General features: G+C 39.5%; 1 protein-coding gene across 2 annotated transcripts in view; it reads left to right on the top strand.

The window, feature by feature from the left end:
* LOC106059824 (synaptotagmin-15-like) overlaps window positions 1-18,820 on the top strand; it is a 289,123-nt gene that overhangs the window by 61,705 nt on the left and 208,598 nt on the right. Inside the window, exons 1-2 of one of the 2 annotated variants that reach the window (XM_056019265.1) lie at window positions 9,192-9,333; window positions 9,893-10,058. In XM_056019265.1, the coding sequence (XP_055875240.1) occupies window positions 9,898-10,058 (161 nt within the window). In that variant the 5' untranslated portion in view covers window positions 9,192-9,333; window positions 9,893-9,897. Of the gene's footprint in view, window positions 1-9,191; window positions 9,334-9,892; window positions 10,059-18,820 lie in introns of those variants that run through there. The other variant, XM_056019264.1, reaches the window with a different exon arrangement.

The raw sequence follows: 18,820 nt of genomic DNA, 5'->3' as shown, positions 1-18,820 counted from the left end.
AAAATGTTAAACATTTTTTGCCAAAAGCTTCTATGAATGAGGTTGTTTTCGAATTTTTTTGTGAGCCACGTGGAGGTGTTTAATTTCTGTTTCTAGTGGGAATCTGATTAGTGAGTTAGATCAATATTTAGTGGTTTTAATCAATTCATTTGCGGCAAACAATATATTTTTTAACTGCAGGAACATCAAGTACACCCTTTTATAGTCTTAAGACTTATTATTGAGATCTATTAAGTCTAAATCAACAGCTAGGCCTATATAGATCTAAAAGCATTATTGTAACCAACTCTAGAAAAAAAAATCTTAATCCACACTCTCTCTGACCATAAAGTAAATAGACTGTGTCCAACTGATTTTAACAACCTGGTCAGCTAGACATACACATGACCACATGTAAGCCTAGTGTACTGTATGTGTGTAGTCGATAATTTTTCTAAACTTTGCATTGACGTTTCGGAGGGCCGGATAGAACCACTTCGTGTGCCGGATCTGGCCCGCGGGCCGTACTTTGGGCATCACTGGAATGAGAGATTGAGCCTTTTCAAAACAATTACATCAATTATAACACTTCAGTTAGGCCGGGGAGGCGCGGTAGCTGAGCGGTAAAGCGCTTGGCTTCCGAACGGGGGGTCCCGGGTTCGAATCCTGGTGAAGACTGGGATTTTCAACTTCGGAATCTTTGTGCGCCCCTGAGTCCACCCAGTTGTAATGGGTACCTGACATTAGATTTTCCCATTAAAAGTGTTCAAGCATGTATTTTACACTATAAAATAGTTATACAGGTCAAATGTTTTAAAACTCCAACGGAAAAGTAATGGCGGTTGGTCGTTGTGCTGGATACATGACACCCTCGTTAACCGTAGGCCACAAAAACAGATGAACCACAAGGTCTGAAAGGGGAACTAGTAAGGCCAGGTTCATATCTAACTTTGCATTCACTTGCACCTATCTTTTGATCTGCTGGACCGTTGGGGCACTACACAAGATCTGTCAACCTTCTCTCTCCATTCTTATCTCTCATTTGTCTTTGATATAATTTCATTCGGATGTTCTCTGAAAATATTGAAGCCTCCCTGGGGGGACCACTTCGGGGGCCGATTTTGAGTTTGTGTTTCCACACAAACTGTCATTGTAACCTTGTTTATATTATCATCATGTCTTGTTATGACAGTATTCATAGCGATTTTGTAGGTTTTACAATGTACGTGAAATCTTGATAGGATTTTAGTTTTAAAAATACTATTGATTCCTTTGGCTTAAAACTATGCTCTTCTTTTCTGTCTACATTGATATGTAATAGCCTAGAGTCAGTAAATCTAAGAAGCCAAGTGGCCAGGGCTTCGTTTTTGTGTGTGTATGTGTATATGTGTGGTGGTGGTGGTGGGGGGGGGGGGATTCGAATAAACGATAACGGCAAAAGTTTATAGTTTTTCTCAGACCCTTAGCTCAAAGAGAGGGACACTATCGGCGCCCTTTCAATTTGAATAAATTATTTTAATTACGTAACTAATCATTGTTTCCTATTTAAAGACACTGTTAGTAGATCAAAACATTGATTGTATATAAGAATATATAAGTTGAGTACCAACTGAAATCTAGGTATAGAAAAATTGTGAATCACTTATTTTGAGTTGAAATGTTGCACACAGTAAGAAAAAATGACTGATTAAGTAAGCTGATAGAGGCTCACGCTAATACATAGAGTGTCGTGGGTTCGGTCCCCATGCTAACTATTTGTTTTCTCTTAGATATGATTGTTTAATTTAATGACTTACTGGACCATAAAGTAGGTATTCTTAAAAAGATAATGATATGACTTGTTATAAACTAAAGACCTATGATGTACTTTTAGTAGAGAACAAAAGCTGTACGATTTTTATTTCTTTATCTTAAGCAAAAGGTGATTAAAAACCACTGATGACCAATCTTATGATAGGAACGGAATGCTGTAAGATAGAATTTCTCAATAGTTTGGAAATGTTTGGTTAAAAAAATAGTGATAGGAATGAATGGTAAAGTAGGAGTGGGCAGCAGGTCAATGTTTGTTTATTCAGGAATCACAAGAATGTTAATGTCATTGTGACCTACTGCACGTGTAAAAACAGAAAAATGTAAGAGTGTTGTGTGTGTGTATGAGAGAGAGAGAGAGAGAGAGAGAGAGAGAGATAGAGAAAAAGGGGTGGCAGAGAGTGTTTCCAAGACAGAGTGAGAAAAGCTATAGGACAGATGTTATGTGTGCAAGACAGACAGAGAGAGAGAGAGAAGCTATTGACAGGGAGTATGTTTGCAAGACAGACAGAGAGAGAAGCTATTGACAGGGAGTATGTTTGCAAGACAGACAGAGAGAGAGAAGCTATTGACAGGGAGTATGTTTGCAAGACAGAGAGAGAGAGAAGCTATTGACAGGGAGTATGTTTGCAAGACAGAGAGAGAGAGAGAAGCTATTGACAGGGAGTATGTTTACAAGACAGACAGAGAGAGAGAAGCTATTGACAGGGAGTATGTTTACAAGACAGACAGAGAGAGAGAGAGAGAAGCTATTGACAGGGAGTATGTTTGCAAGACAGAGAGAGAGAGAGAAGCTATTGACAGGGAGTATGTTTGCAAGACAGACAGAGAGAAAGAAGCTATTGACAGGGAGTATGTTTACAAAACAGACAGAGAGAGAGAAGCTATTGACAGGGAGTATGTTTACAAGACAGACAGAGAGAGAGAGAGAAGCTATTGACAGGGAGTATGTTTGCAAGACAGAGAGAGAGAGAGAAGCTATTGACAGGGAGTATGTTTGCAAGACAGACAGAGAGAGAGAGAGAAGCTATTGACAGGGAGTATGTTTGCAAGACAGACAGAGAGAGAGAAGCTATTGACAGGGAGTATGTTTGCAAGACAGAAAGAGAGAGAGAAGCTATTGACAGGGAGTATGTTTGCAAGACAGACAGAGAGAGAGAAGCTATTGACAGGGAGTATGTTTGCAAGACAGACAGAGAGAGAGAGAAGCTATTGACAGGGAGTATGTTTACAAGACAGACGGAGAGAGAGAAGCTATTGACAGGGAGTATGTTTGCAAGACAGACAGAGAGAGAGAAGCTATTGACAGGGAGTATGTTTGCAAGACAGACAGAGAGAGAGAGAGAAGCTATTGACAGGGAGTATGTTTGCAAGACAGAGAGAGAGAAGCTATTGACAGGGAGTATGTTTGCAAGAGAGACAGAGAGAGAGAAGCTATTGACAGGGAGTTTGTTTGCAAGAGAGACAGAGAGAGAGAAGCTATTGACAGGGAGTATGTTTGCAAGACAGACGGAGAGAGAGAAGCTATTGACAGGGAGTATGTTTACAAGACAGACAGAGAGAGAGAAGCTATTGACAGGGAGTATGTTTGCAAGACAGACAGAGAGAGAGAAGCTATTGACAGGGAGTATGTTTGCAAGACAGACAGAGAGAGAGAAGCTATTGACAGGTAGTATGTTTGCAAGACAGACAGAGAGAGAGAGAAGCTATTGAGAGGGAGTATGTTTGCAAGACAGAAAGAGACAGAGAAGCTATTGACAGGGAGTATGTTTGCAAGACAGAGAGAGAGAAGCTATTGACAGGGAGTATGTTTGCAAGACAGACGGAGAGAGAGAAGCTATTGACAGGGAGTATGTTTACAAGACAGACAGAGAGAGAGAGAAGCTATTGACAGGGAGTATGTTTACAAGACAGAGAGAGAGAGAGAGAAGCTATTGACAGGTAGTATGTTTGCAAGACAGACAGAGAGAGAGAGAAGCTATTGACAGGGAGTATGTTTGCAAGACAGAAAGAGAGAGAGAAGCTATTGACAGGGAGTATGTTTGCAAGACAGAGAGAGAGAAGCTATTGACAGGGAGTATGTTTACAAGAGAGACAGAGAGAGAGAAGCTATTGACAGGGAGTATGTTTACAAGACAGACAGAGAGAGAGAAGCTATTGACAGGGAGTATGTTTACAAGACAGACAGAGAGAGAGAAGCTATTGACAGGGAGTATGTTTGCAAAACAGACAGAGAGAGAGAAGCTATTGACAGGGAGTATGTTTGCAAGACAGACAGAGAGAGAGAAGCTATTGACAGGGAGTATGTTTACAAGACAGACAGAGAGAGAGAAGCTATTGACAGGGAGTTTGTTTGCAAGACAGACAGAGAGAGAGAAGCTATTGACAGGGAGTATGTTTACAAGACAGACAGAGAGAGAGAAGCTATTGACAGGGAGTATGTTTACAAGACAGACAGAGAGAGAGAAGCTATTGACAGGGAGTATGTTTGCAAGACAGACAGAGAGAGAGAAGCTATTGACAGGGAGTATGTTTGCAAGACAGACAGAGAGAGAGAAGCTATTGACAGGGAGTATGTTTGCAAGACAGACAGAGAGAGAGAAGCTATTGACAGGGAGTATGTTTGCAAGACAGACAGAGAGAGAGAAGCTATTGACAGGGAGTATGTTTACAAGAGAGACAGAGAGAGAGAAGCTATTGACAGGGAGTTTGTTTGCAAGACAGACAGAGAGAGAGAAGCTATTGACAGGGAGTATGTTTACAAGACAGACAGAGAGAGAGAAGCTATTGACAGGGAGTATGTTTGCAAGACAGACAGAGAGAGAGAAGCTATTGACAGGGAGTATGTTTGCAAGACAGACAGAGAGAGAGAAGCTATTGACAGGGAGTATGTTTACAAGACAGACAGAGAGAGAGAGAAGCTATTGACAGGGAGTATGTTTGCAAGACAGACAGAGAGAGAGAAGCTATTGACAGGGAGTATGTTTGCAAGACAGACAGAGAGAGAGAAGCTATTGACAGGGAGTATGTTTGCAAGACAGACAGAGAGAGAGAGAGAGAAGCTATTGACAGGGAGTATGTTTGCAAGACAGACAGAGAGAGAGAAGCTATTGACAGGGAGTATGTTTGCAGGACAGACGGAGAGAGAGAGAAGCTATTGACAGGGAGTATGTTTGCAAGACAGACAGAGAGAGAGAGAAGCTATTGACGGGAGTATGTTTGCAAGACAGACAGAGAGAGAGAAGCTATTGACAGGGAGTATGTTTACAAGACAGACAGAGAGAGAGAAGCTATTGACAGGGAGTATGTTTACAAGACAGACAGAGAGAGAGAAGCTATTGACAGGGAGTATGTTTACAAGACAGACAGAGAGAAAGAGAAGCTATTGACAGGGAGTATGTTTGCAAGACAGACAGAGAGAGAGAGAAGCTATTGACAGGGAGTATGTTTGCAAGACAGACAGAGAGAGAGAAGCTATTGACAGGGAGTATGTTTACAAGACAGACAGAGAGAGAGAAGCTATTGACAGGGAGTATGTTTGCAAGACAGACAGAGAGAGAGAAGCTATTGACAGGGAGTATGTTTACAAGACAGACAGAGAGAGAGAAGCTATTGACAGGGAGTATGTTTACAAGACAGACAGAGAGAGAGAAGCTATTGACAGGGAGTATGTTTGCAAGACAGACAGAGAGAGAGAAGCTATTGACAGGGAGTATGTTTACAAGACAGAGAGAGAGAGAGAAGCTATTGACAGGGAGTATGTTTACAAGACAGAGAGAGAGAGAGAAGCTATTGACAGGGAGTATGTTTACAAGACAGAGAGAGAGAGAGAAGCTATTGACAGGGAGTATGTTTACAAGACAGACAGAGAGAGAGAGAAGCTATTGACAGGGAGTATGTTTACAAGACAGACAGAGAGAGAGAGAGAAGCTATTGACAGGGAGTATGTGTGCAAGACAGACAGAGAGAGAGAAGCTATTGACAGGGAGTATGTTTACAAGACAGACAGAGAGAGAGAGAAGCTATTGACAGGGAGTATGTGTGCAAGACAGACAGAGAGAGAGAGAAGCTATTGACAGGGAGTATGTTTACAAGACAGACAGAGAGAGAGAGAGAAGCTATTGACAGGGAGTATGTTTACAAGACAGACAGAGAGAGAGAGAAGCTATTGACAGGGAGTATGTTTACAAGACAGAGAGAGAGAGAGAAGCTATTGACAGGGAGTATGTTTGCAAGACAGACGGAGAGAGAGAGAAGCTATTGACAGGGAGTATGTGTGCAAGACAGACAGAGAGAGAAGCTATTGACAGGGAGTATGTTTACAAGACAGACAGAGAGAGAGAGAAGCTATTGACAGGGAGTATGTTTGCAAGACAGACGGAGAGAGAGAGAAGCTATTGACAGGGAGTATGTTTACAAGACAGACAGAGAGAGAGAGAAGCTATTGACAGGGAGTATGTGTGCAAGACAGACAGAGAGAGAGAGAAGCTATTGACAGGGAGTATGTGTGCAAGACAGACAGAGAGAGAGAAGCTATTGACAGGGAGTATGTTTACAAGACAGACAGAGAGAGAGAAAAGCTATTGACAGGGAGTATGTGTGCAAGACAGACAGAGAGAGAGAGAAGCTATTGACAGGGAGTATGTGTGCAAGACAGACAGAGAGAGAGAAGCTATTGACAGGGAGTATGTTTGCAAGACAGACGGAGAGAGAAGCTATTGACAGGGAGTATGTTTACAAGACAGACAGAGAGAGAGAGAGAAGCTATTGACAGGGAGTATGTGTTCAAGACAGACGGAGAGAGAAGCTATTGACAGGGAGTATGTTTACAAGACAGACAGTGAGAGAGAGAAGCTATTGACAGGGAGTATGTGTGCAAGACAGACAGAGAGAGAGAGAAGCTATTGACAGGGAGTATGTGTGCAAGACAGACGGAGAGAGAAGCTATTGACAGGGAGTATGCGTGCAAGACAGACAGAGAGAGAGAAGCTATTGACAGGGAGTATGTTTGCAAAACAGACGGAGAGAGAGAAGCTATTGACAGGGAGTATGTTTACAAGACAGACAGAGAGAGAGAAGCTATTGACAGGGAGTATGTTTACAAGACAGACAGAGAGAGAGAAGCTATTGACAGGGAGTATGTTTGCAAGACAGAGAGAGAGAGAGAAGCTATTGACAGGTAGTATGTTTACAAGACAGAGAGAGAGAGAGAAGCTATTGACAGGGAGTATGTTTACAAGACAGACAGAGAGAGAGAGAAGCTATTGACAGGGAGTATGTTTGCAAGACAGAGAGAGAGAGAGAGAAGCTATTGACAGGGAGTATGTTTGCAAGACAGACAGAGAGAGAGAGAAGCTATTGACAGGGAGTATGTTTGCAAGACAGAGAGAGAGAGAGAGAAGCTATTGACAGGGAGTATGTTTACAAGACAGACAGAGAGAGAGAAGCTATTGACAGGGAGTATGTTTACAAGACAGACAGAGAGAGAGAAGCTATTGACAGGGAGTATGTTTGCAAGACAGACAGAGAGAGAGAAGCTATTGACAGGTAGTATGTTTACAAGACAGACAGAGAGAGAGAGAAGCTATTGACAGGGAGTTTGTTTGCAAGAGAGACAGAGAGAGAGAAGCTATTGACAGGGAGTATGTTTGCAAGACAGACAGAGAGAGAGAGACGACAGATATGTTTACAAGACACATAGAGATACGGGTAACAGAAAGTTGGTTGCAAGAGAGAGAGAGAGAGAAGAAAATAACGACAGAAAGTATGTTTGGTATAGTGCGTGATATAATTATAATAAGACGATATAAGATAAGACAGTCCTTCTAGACAGAGAGAAAACACATTCAGTGACAAAATAAGAGACAGTAAATAAAGAGTGTAAGAGAATGATCAAATATGCAGAGAGGAACGACACAGTACCAGAGAAAGAGACAGAGAGAGAGAGAGAAGATAGAAAAAAAAGAATAGAGCACAGTTATAATGACGCATAATAAAGCAATATAAATCTATATACAACTCCAAGTTCAGTCTAAATTGACACCAAGCGTAAAGGTCATCGCATCTTGAGTTCAACCACAACTCTTTCATTGATGACCCCAGGCTGGACTATTGAATGCTAAAAGTCACTTAAGCAAACTATAGCCCCTAGTCCCACTGGACACCAGTGTTGACTTTCTTGAAAAAAAAAAGGTTATCACGTGACTGGCTACTCATTCAATATTTAATAGTCAGCCCTGTGTTGGGACTTGACACTAGATTTGAGGTCCTGGTGTTTATACAAGAGTGCCAAATGCTCATTTAAAAGTGAATGCACTTAACACTTAACACAAATGGTACGAGGTGGCCGAATGGTAACTCGCTAGAGTGTCGAACTAACAATCAGTGGAGTAGCTAGGTTTGAGGGAGGGGGTCCAAATTTGAAAATCCCTCCGGGCCTCCACTTGAGGGAGGCTCCCAAATGAGTGTCCAAAATGTGTTTTTACATTAAACCATTATCTTATGTCATAATTTTGAATGTCAAAAGGAAGGGGCTCCTAAAGAGGTCAAGCCCACAGGCCTCTAAATACCTAGCTACGCCACTGCTAACAATCTTGAATTTGAATCTCTTAGGGAAAAACTCTCGTCCTCAATGGAATTGATGATACTTGACATTCCTTTCGACTAACACACAGAACTGCCTTTTAAACATTGTTTTAAAAACATTATTTATTAGGTTTTTCTACTAAGTTGCATATAGCATACATACTTAATTGACCAGATAATAACGAGAGTTTATGTTACATTTGAACTCGTAAGCAGGCCCCTGAAGATTAGTCATACTCACAAATTGCGTTTCACACGAAACTGTGGTCCAAGGGCACAATGACATCGTAGATAAACTGCTCATAAAAAACTTGAAAATGCTTATGTGTATGTACGTTCAATATGCATACTTAGTTTCCAAAACCATATACAATTTTAGAACACCAGAAATCAATGCTGAACCTTCAAACATATATGTAGCACTTACTGCCGAGTTACATTTATGACAAACATCGAGCTATATAATAAATAAGAGACTGGTTATTTTGCTTAAAGTGTGTATGCATATAAAAATGACTTTGCCTATTTAATTAAAACAAAAACAACAAAGGGGTTTCTTTTCAGAACATTAAAAGTAACCTTGCACCTGATTCGGGAACGCAGCACACACTCACACACACATCTATAAAAGTATATATATATTATACTTGTACTTGTCGACACGCGTGCTAACACCAATCAACACTAGCATTTAGTAATTCCGGCGTAAAAGAAATTAGTTGGCAATTAACAAACATGGCCGAAAACATGCGAGAAAAAAACAACAACAAGCTAATTGTGAAAGAATGTATTCAAATTCCTTTTGGGAACATGTGCGTTTTAAACATCAACGTGTGTTTACTTTGTGTGTTGCATGTACACTGTGTACTGATGTGCTTACTATGTGTTCATTGTCTACATTATGTGATGTTACTTACATAGTGCTGTTACGTACATAACTCGACCAGAGAGAAATTTAGGGTAAGTTAATATGTAAGTCGTATGATATGTGCTAATGTATTCATCGGTGCTAAATGGAATGTTAAAGTGCTAAAGTGTACAAGGTTAGTTAGGGAAATAAAGGCGTGTAGAAATACTCAAGTGTCGTAGTGCCACCTCTACTCTATACGCGGCTAACAACTATTTAATAAACAACTAGCTAACCACCTAAATAAATACATAAATAACAAACTACATGATTAACCCTAACAAACTAACTAGATAGTGACAACACCATAGATAGACTAACCAGGTAGCTAACTAACTAAACTACACACAATCAATCAATCAATCAAACATACAGACAAACAAACAAATTACTCACTAACTAGCTAACTAAATAACTAATTAAATAACCAGAACTAATAAATAATCAATCAATCAAACAAATAAACAGACAAAAAAAAACAACAAAAAACCTAATTAGGTAACTTACTAAATAACCAGAAATAATAAAGCAAATCACTTCATAGCTTACAAATTCGCTACATACGGTTTCGGAAACAGTCTGTATCACGTGACTTCATTTTTGTCTCTCTAGTCTCCATGGATACAATCATTGTGTTTGGTCTTCTGGCCATGGTCATCTTGCTAGTAGCCTTGGTAAGCGCTCTCATGTGGACCCAGAGAAGGCGACTCACTGACCACAAGACTGACTTTGGACCTAAACACTCTATAACATTACCTCCGCTGACCAGAACTATCAGGTACGTGAACATTTTGTTTTCTTCCAAGTTTATCATTTATGCAAGTTTGGATTTTCATTGTGTTAACATCTAATCCCCAAGAATCTTTTGCATGGAAGGCGTGTCATTCTTGATTAGCAAACATGTAATATTATGAAACAGATCAAATCAAGATTCTCTTTATTTACACATTAATATGTGACGTAATACACAATATTACAATGTTAACACCCTTGCCAATGGGAATCACTCATGGTATTGACAGCACATATTATACAAATAATGATAATATGATAATAAACATGAGCAGTAAACGGAGTCATTTATAAACAAAAAAAAAAAGAAAACTATTTGGCTATTAGGAAGGCATTTGATGGCAAATTTATATGGCTCCTCATGTCTCGGAAAACAATGCCCCCAGTTGAGTCACTGGCTTTGGTCTCGTCTTGAGATGGGGCAGAATCTGGTATGACTGATCAAGCCAATTCTGGAGCGGCAGAGTTTGCCACAGTTCGTGCATGTATATGAATCTGTCCTAGGGCTAGCTGACAGGGCAGCTTTCTTTTTCTTTCTCTTGACTGATACAGCTTCGTTTCTTTTGCACTCGGCGAAGTTCGTACCAGCATGTACAGTCTGTCTCCATGCTGTCCGGTCTTGGGCTATCTCCTCCCACATACTTTGTTCGATGCCCGTGGTTCTCATGTCTCGCTTACAGACATCTCTGTAGGAGCCTTGGGTCCGAATCACTCTGCAAGCTCAGCGTATAATATGTCTTTAGGGATTCTTACATGTGGTATGCGAGTGACATGAGGGAAATATCTCAAAAGAAACAGCATAAGTGATGAGGCTTTTTTTTTCATTCCTTAAGCCTGACATATAGAGCGAGTCCTCACTTAACGACGACTTCAAGTTACGACGGACTCTCACAAATAACCATTCATTCCGTTTCATTCCGATTTACGACACGTTTCAAAGATACGACGGATGGCCGAGCAATATTTTTGAACTTCGCGCGGTGCAGGGAGAAGTGTCAGCAGAGTGGCTTGTGTTGTGTACGATCAGCTAGACTGAGACAGCTCGGCAACAAGCTCGCTCTTTCTCACACTGTACGTAGGCTCGAGAACTTTGTTTTTCTTTTTTACTATTTTTAAGATCAAAAAACGTATCCCATCAAGATGGTGGATATAAGGAAGAGTACAACTCCTACAGGATCTTCCGAAATGAAGAGTTCTATTCCTACAGGATCTTCCGCTAAGAATCCCAGTAAAACCACTGACCTAGAGACAAAGATGAAGACCATACAGAAGCACGAAGTTGGAATGAAAGTCTTAGCCATCGCTAGTAGCATGACGGTTTTCTCAGTCTACCATTTCAACCATACTGAAAGTGAAAGTGAAGGAACTGGCGAAGTGTACTGTGGGATATAAGGTGCAATGGCCTGATTTATGAAATGGAGTAACTGCCTGCAATTTGGTATAACAATCAAATAAGAGAATGCTCCTTGGTTTCCATATCATAAAGAGCGAGTCACTAAACATCTTTGCGAGTCACTAAACATCTTTGCGAGTCACTAAACATCTTTGCGAGTCACTAAACATCTTTGCGAGTCACTAAACATCTTTGCGAGTCACTAAACATCTTTGCGAGTCACTAAACATCTTTGCGAGTCACTAAACATCTTTGCGAGCCACTAAACATCTTTGCGAGTCACTAAACATCTTTGCGAGTCACTAAACATCTTTGCGAGCCACTAAACATCTTTGCGAGCCACTAAACATCTTTGTGAGTCACTAAACATCTTTGCTAGTCACTAAACATCTTTGTGAGTCACTAAACATCTTTGCGAGTCACTAAACATCTTTGCCAGGCTGAAAGCACGAGATGGAGAAGAATGCATTGAAACAGTCAGTGCAAACAAAAGTTGCTTCCGTCGCTTTCAACGCCAATTCAGCCACCACAACAGAAGTCTACACGGTGAAGCAGCAAGTGTGGAAGCAGCAAGTGTGGAGGCAGCAAGTTTGGAGGCAGCAAGTGTGGAGGCAGCTGAAGAATGTTTGCACGTGCTGGGTGAGATCATCCAAAAAGGTGGCCATCAATCAGAACAAACGTTCAACGTCGACAAGACAGGATTGTTCTGGAAAAAATGCTCGAAATAACATACATTCATAAGAGGCTGCCAGCATATTGTTTTAAAAGAAAAAAAAAATCACTATTTGGTCTTCTGTTAAAAAATTGATTAATACCTTATCCAAATCTAGGGTCAAACATAACAACAAAACATACTTCATGACTTACTTTCTGGACCCGTCGTTAAGTGGGGACCCACTGTACTAATTACCCACGATCGTTTACTGAAACAAATCAGTGATACGGTGAGATTGTTAGTTGAGATGTAATATAACACGCCTCAGTACAATGTCTGTGGACACAAAACTTCACTGTGTTACCAAAGTGAAGAAAGAGAAAGTCTCTTAACGGACTACAACACACGATTATTTCTCAGCTTAGAATCACAACACTATTGAACACGTACTTCAACTACACGCTATAATTTAGTTTGACTAGCAGACATAATCAACTTATTTAAACGACTTCAAGACCGGCTTATTGTCTACCCTTGACATAACTACCTAACCCAATCTTTATTTCTCAGACTGCTGAGAACGAGCTAGAAATCTATTTTCACTATTATAGAAATTCCAATGTCTATTACTAGCAATATAGGCAACTATTCAGAGGGCACGGTGGCTGAGTGATTGAGCGTTTGGCTTCAGAACCTGGGGTCCTGGGGAAAGTAAAGACAGTTGGTATTTGCACTGGCCACATGACACCCTGCTCGATAACCGTTGACCGAAGAAACAGATGATCTTAACATCTGCCCTATAAATCGCAAGATCTGAAAGGGAACTTTACAATAAGCAAATATTCGTACTTAATTTATTGTAAATAAGGTGACCTTGACGCGAATACTACAAGAGTAGGATTATATTCTAATCTAGAGTTCTCTCCTCCTTCCAGACCTCGTTATCCCCCCCCCCGCCCCCAACTTCCCATAACGCTTGCTTGTTCCGTCGATATTTACATCCAAAGTCACACATTAGTGTGGGTGTGTGTGTTGTTTAAAAAAAAATTTGAAAATATGATTACTTCTAAAGCCAATTCAACATCAAAATTAACCAGATCACTAGGGAAGCTGCAATAAAAAAAATTACAATCTAATGTAACTGAAAGACATTTCGCGAACGGGACTCTTGTCATCTCTATGACGTCATTGAGTGTCTTCACGTTAAAAGATACTCGCACCGCGCTGCACACACGAAGGGGTGCAACTTTGGAGGGAAAAGATTTCTGAAACATTCACATACAGAAATCGCATAGACACAATAGAAGTTCAGTTTTATTTTTCTTTTCGCCTCGCCTTTTGTTGCGTATTTAGAATATTTGTGTTCTTCACAATGTTTAGCCTTAAAGGCTTGGATGTCTGTTCGGGCTTGCCCCCTTTTTTTTTCTATCCCGTTTCGTGGATCAATCCGTCATGGTCCTTGCAAGAGTTATCTTCACACACACACACACACGAGTTTATTCTATAGAAGATTAGACTCGTTGATATTTACATTTACGCCCACATGATTGTGTTGGTATATTGTATGTTTATATTTTATACGCCTGTACATATCTATGCTTGAGTTTTTCATTATAATATAAAAAAGTGTTTAAAAAATTTTTAAGATTCTCTTTTCAAGTCTGTTATCATCTGTTCCGAATCCGCCTTAAAACCATAACTGTGGTCAATTTAATGATGTAGCTGAACTGTTTTCCTCAAAGCTAGATATGTAGAGATATACAAGTCTTGACATAAGCACCATAATACAATTATAAATTCGCCTTTTTGTTATTCCGAGTGCATGCTTTGCTGATTATGCATCCCTGTCTCCAAGTCAGCATTAAGAAACTTTCTCAGGTTTATATCCTGGTTCACAAGAACAAACTCTATAGATTTAGCAGACCATTCATGACAAGATTTGTGAAAACTTATGTATATCTTAAGAATCGATTGAATCATTCTTAATTGATAAGGTTTTAAAACTAAGCTCACATGAAGAAATCAAATGAACAATTTTTAGCGGCCCCCGAAAGGGGAAAAGACGCTATTAGTTTTGTGTGAAATGTCTGTTCGTCAGTCCGTCTGTCCGTCCCGTTGAGATCTCGTAAACTAGAAAAGATAGTGAAAATCCGACATCAGAATATAATAGACCATTCAAAGTTCTGATGCAACGGCTACTTTTTCTTTTCTGAAAGCGAAAAATCTCATTTTTAAATCCCTTTTGCAAGCTGTTTTTTCATAAAAATACAGCACTTTTACAACTATTCACTATTAATAGTAACAAACATTGGATGCTCTTTAGTAGGGGATATGATTATTTACCATATTTTCAACACATTTATGCAAACTGTTTTAGATTTTTGTCAAAATTTTTTTTTTTTTTACATTTGTATTGATAAGTTATGTAAGTTCTGTCATATTAATTACTACATTTACACAATTTTTTTTTTACTCTTTTTTAAAGAGAAAAAAATCTATTAAGTATGCATATAAGTTGGACATAATTTAAAACAACAATTAATAAGTAGCTTTTTATATTATCGCGTTAATTGCAATGCTAAAGGACAGGTATCACATAACGGAAACGAGCTTTTTTTTTTTTACGGACATTTTTTTTCTTTAGGAATAAGAGATTGACCCTTTACAAAACATTGAGATCAATTAGATATAAGACATTAGGCCAGGTTCACATCTAACTTCACATTCACTTTCACCTATCGTTTGGTCTACTAGACCGCTGGGCACCACATAAGATCTGTCAACCTACTTTCTCCATTCTTCTCTGTCATTTGTCTTTGATAGAATTTCATTGTGATGTTCTTTCTGAAAATATTGAAACCTGCCTTTTTTACTCGGCGAATCTCATTCGACCTTCAGTCACTACTTCACTAGGGGGACGAGTGCCCGTGCGGGAAAGGATTTCTGAGTCACATGACCTTGGCATGTTGTTCCTAGGGTCCTCCTCAGCCAACGCTCCTGAGCCACGTTTAGTCTTTTTTCAACCTTTAACGATGACGTCCAAGTTTCGCGGGCGGAGGTTGCCGTTGGGACAATGAAGGAATAAGCATTATTTTAAACATCTTTCTGATTTACCCAGCACAAATCCTTTCGGTTCCGCCACAGATTTCAAAGTGCTATTGAATAACATGACCTATATACGATTTAGATTTGAATTTATAGGCAATATAATGGATAAGTCCAAGTGAATCGCAGGCGCCGGCTTCTAGATTTTGCTAGAACACTCATTCACTCTCCACCATTTTGACATCTTGTACACTAAATATTTGGATGATCATTTCTTGAATAGATCGAGAGATTTCAAACTTGTTCTTATGTTTTAATCCATAAATATTAACGTACAATACCACTCACTGACTCCTTCATTCATCTAGGAATCTCTTAAATGACGTACAAATTCGCATGCAATTTCGTACACAGGTTCCTTTTACCTCATAGACGCTTGCTAAGAACCGGTTTTAACTGATTTTCAACCTGACGACTGCTATTGTTGAAATACCGCAAGTTTTCTATCCAACCTTTGTATTTTATTTACGATATTTTCTCAAAAAGCCGCAGCCTACAAATAAAGCGTACAAAAATATCACAAGTTTTTATAGCAATTTTTTCTTTTGTCCTAAGTCTACTTATTTTCAATATACCTTACGTTATTTCCGCTTTCTTTCAGACGCGGTCTCAATACAAAACAATACACAATCCGAATAGATATAAAACGAGAGATCTAGATTCTTTTTCTTTTTTCGAGAGAGAAAGGTAGAGAGCAAAGAAATGGAATGGTACTTTGTAACACTGTAAAAACAAAAATAAAAAACAACAACAACAAACAAACAAACAAAGAAACAAACAAAGAAACAAACAAAGAAACAACTAAACCTTAATAGCATTGAAATTGTAAATCCAGATCTAGTGTCCTTTCACTACATTCAAATGGGGTCAAATAAACAATTACAATTAATAAAACCAAATTGAAATTTCTCGTTATGTAGAGAACAAAATACCAAGAGAAATGTAACAATGGGAACGGGAGAGTGTAGGATGGATCAACTTTTTTAGTTGTTGGCGGGGAGAGGGGGAGCAATGGATAAATAAAAGTGCTACTAAAATTAACGGGCACAAACTATGAGGGCATGTGTGTCGGGGACACATTATGAAGCGGATCTTTCCAGATCAAGTCAAAAGTCTATGTCGGAGAAATTACGATGTGAAAGTTAAAGAAAAAATGTGTGTTCCTGTGAGCGTAAAAGAGAGAAAGAGAGAGAGACCAAAAAGGAAATAGAGAGCGTGCTGTAAAAGATACATTAATTCACGGACTAAAAACGTATATAAGGTTGGTCGTTAAAATGTGGCCCGTTTATTTCAAAACAAAAAAAAAAAGGGTGTTAGTGTTCCGGCCGTAATTATCAATAAAAAGCCTGGGAACAAATCAACGGGCGTATCCGGTGTGTACTGCTAGTATTCATATAGTAATTAGTTCCTCTCATTTGAACTTAAATATTCATGAGTAAAGCCTGTCAATGACAACATGTTTTGAGATTTCTAAAGGTTAACTGGAGCGGCTGTATTAGGTCGGTGTGACATTTGGTGCTGGTTGTTGCCATCCACCCCAGCAACATCGCCAAGTCAAACTACATCAACATCAAGTCCGACAAATGTGGGCTGATTAAGACAGTCACGGAACTTTGATGATAACATTGGAGGCTGTGACCAAAGGCCAGGCTGTCGTTTAGGTCATTCTCTCCTCGACGTCCCCTCCCTCCTTTCTCTCTCAGTTGTGAGGCTAATGCTCTTAGTTTCTTTCTCTCTCACACACACAGCTTCTCTCACCTCACACACACAGTTTCTCTCACTTTCTCACACACATACAGCTTTTCTCACTCTGTCACACACAAGCTTCACTCACGTTTTCACATTTAAATACATCCATTTATCTCTCTTCTTTTCTCTTTCTTTCTCTCTCTTTCTCTGTCTCTCTCTCTCTTTCTTTATCGCTCTCTTCTTTCCACCTCCCCCCAGCACAGTCTGTGTGTGTGTGTGTAACTTAGTCAACCATGTATTGTTTCTGTTTTTAAGGCTTAAAATGCCTATCACCTAATTATAACGGGACACAGTTGCGGGTTATACAATGTGATGGGGTTCTAAGAAAAAAGGCTTGGACATTCAAGGAAGCCAGAAGTCAAACCGTGCAACATTTAGTGAACACACACACACACACACACTGACACAGGCCCACAGACACCTAAGGGCTAGCTCGACTGGGTGGCCACCTAGTTGCATTGAGTTGTCTTCCCTTTAATGTGACATCCATCAATACAAATAGCCAAAAGATAGAAAGAGGACACAAGTAATCGAGCGGCCGATTTCCCCCAGATCTAACTGCCTACGAGCGAATAGACAGCTATTTAATATTCATAAGGCTATATCTTGCGACTTCTCTCCTCTTTCCTTTGTACCCATTCTCTGTTCTCCTACATTGAAGAGCGCATGTCTATCTGGTTGTCAGTATTAGTGAGTTCGTGTGCCTGTTTGTGATTGAGCTTTTGTGTGTGTGTGAGTGTGTGTGTGGGTCGTCTATGGAACGTCCGAGTTTGTACTAATGGTTCATGTGTACATGTATATTATTATCGTCTAAAATACTCAGAAAAAAAAGAGGGGAGGGGCGTATGCTACGCCGCGGGTCGGCTTGTACACGATATAGTAAGAACATTAGACACACGGTGTCATCTTGTAAAAGTCTCTGCTCTTTGCTAAATCCATTGAAATCACATGAGTCTACCGTCAGGCTAATATACACGATGTAGTAAGAACATTAGACATACGGTGTCATCTTTTAAAAGTCTCTGCTCTTTGTTAGGTCCATTGAAATCACATGAGTCTACCGTCAGGCTAATATACACGATATAGTAAGTACATTAAACACACGGTGTCATCTGTTTCTTTTCTCATCTCTTACTAAAGTCTACAGTTTGAACATTAAAAAAAAAAAAGATCCATACATTAGACTTACGTGAGATACTAACGACAGAAGTTTTAGTTCGAAGCTCAGCGATGAATTTTTGATGTGTTCCTAAAACATTTGACCGACTGGATCAAGACGTGGGTCGGGAAGTTCATAACTTGTGAAAAACTTGCTGGCAATTTGACTGAACAATGGGCAGAGAACTCCTGGAAATAAGAAATTAATTTATTCAATCGAAGGTCATATAATATAAATAATAATTTCGAAAAAGACATACAAAAACAAGAAAGGCATAAAGAGAGAGAGAGAGAGAGAGAGAGAGAGAGAGAGTAAGGTTAATTGTCTGCATAATACACGAATGATATTTGAATATTAAATTGCATAACTTGATAACATTTGACCCAGTATATGAACACTGACCCTAATTTCACTTCTTTTTTCATGACAACATACTTGTCCATACGATGTGCACGATTCTATAAATAGACCCTGCGTTGTAGGTCTGTGTTTATAATGATAGACTCTACGTTGTTGGTCTGTGTTTAAAATGATAGACCCTGCCTTGTTGGTCTGTGTTTATAATGATAGACTCTACGTTGTTGGTCTGTGTTTAAAATGATAGACCCTGCCTTGTTGGTCTGTGTTTATAATGATAGACTCTACGTTGTTGGTCTGTGTTTAAAATGATAGACCCTGACTTGTTTA

The sequence above is a fragment of the Biomphalaria glabrata genome, chromosome 2, assembly GCF_947242115.1.
Source record: "Biomphalaria glabrata chromosome 2, xgBioGlab47.1, whole genome shotgun sequence".
Taxonomy (NCBI): Eukaryota; Metazoa; Mollusca; class Gastropoda; family Planorbidae; genus Biomphalaria; species Biomphalaria glabrata.
This window is presented reverse-complemented; position numbering and strand designations above follow the sequence as displayed.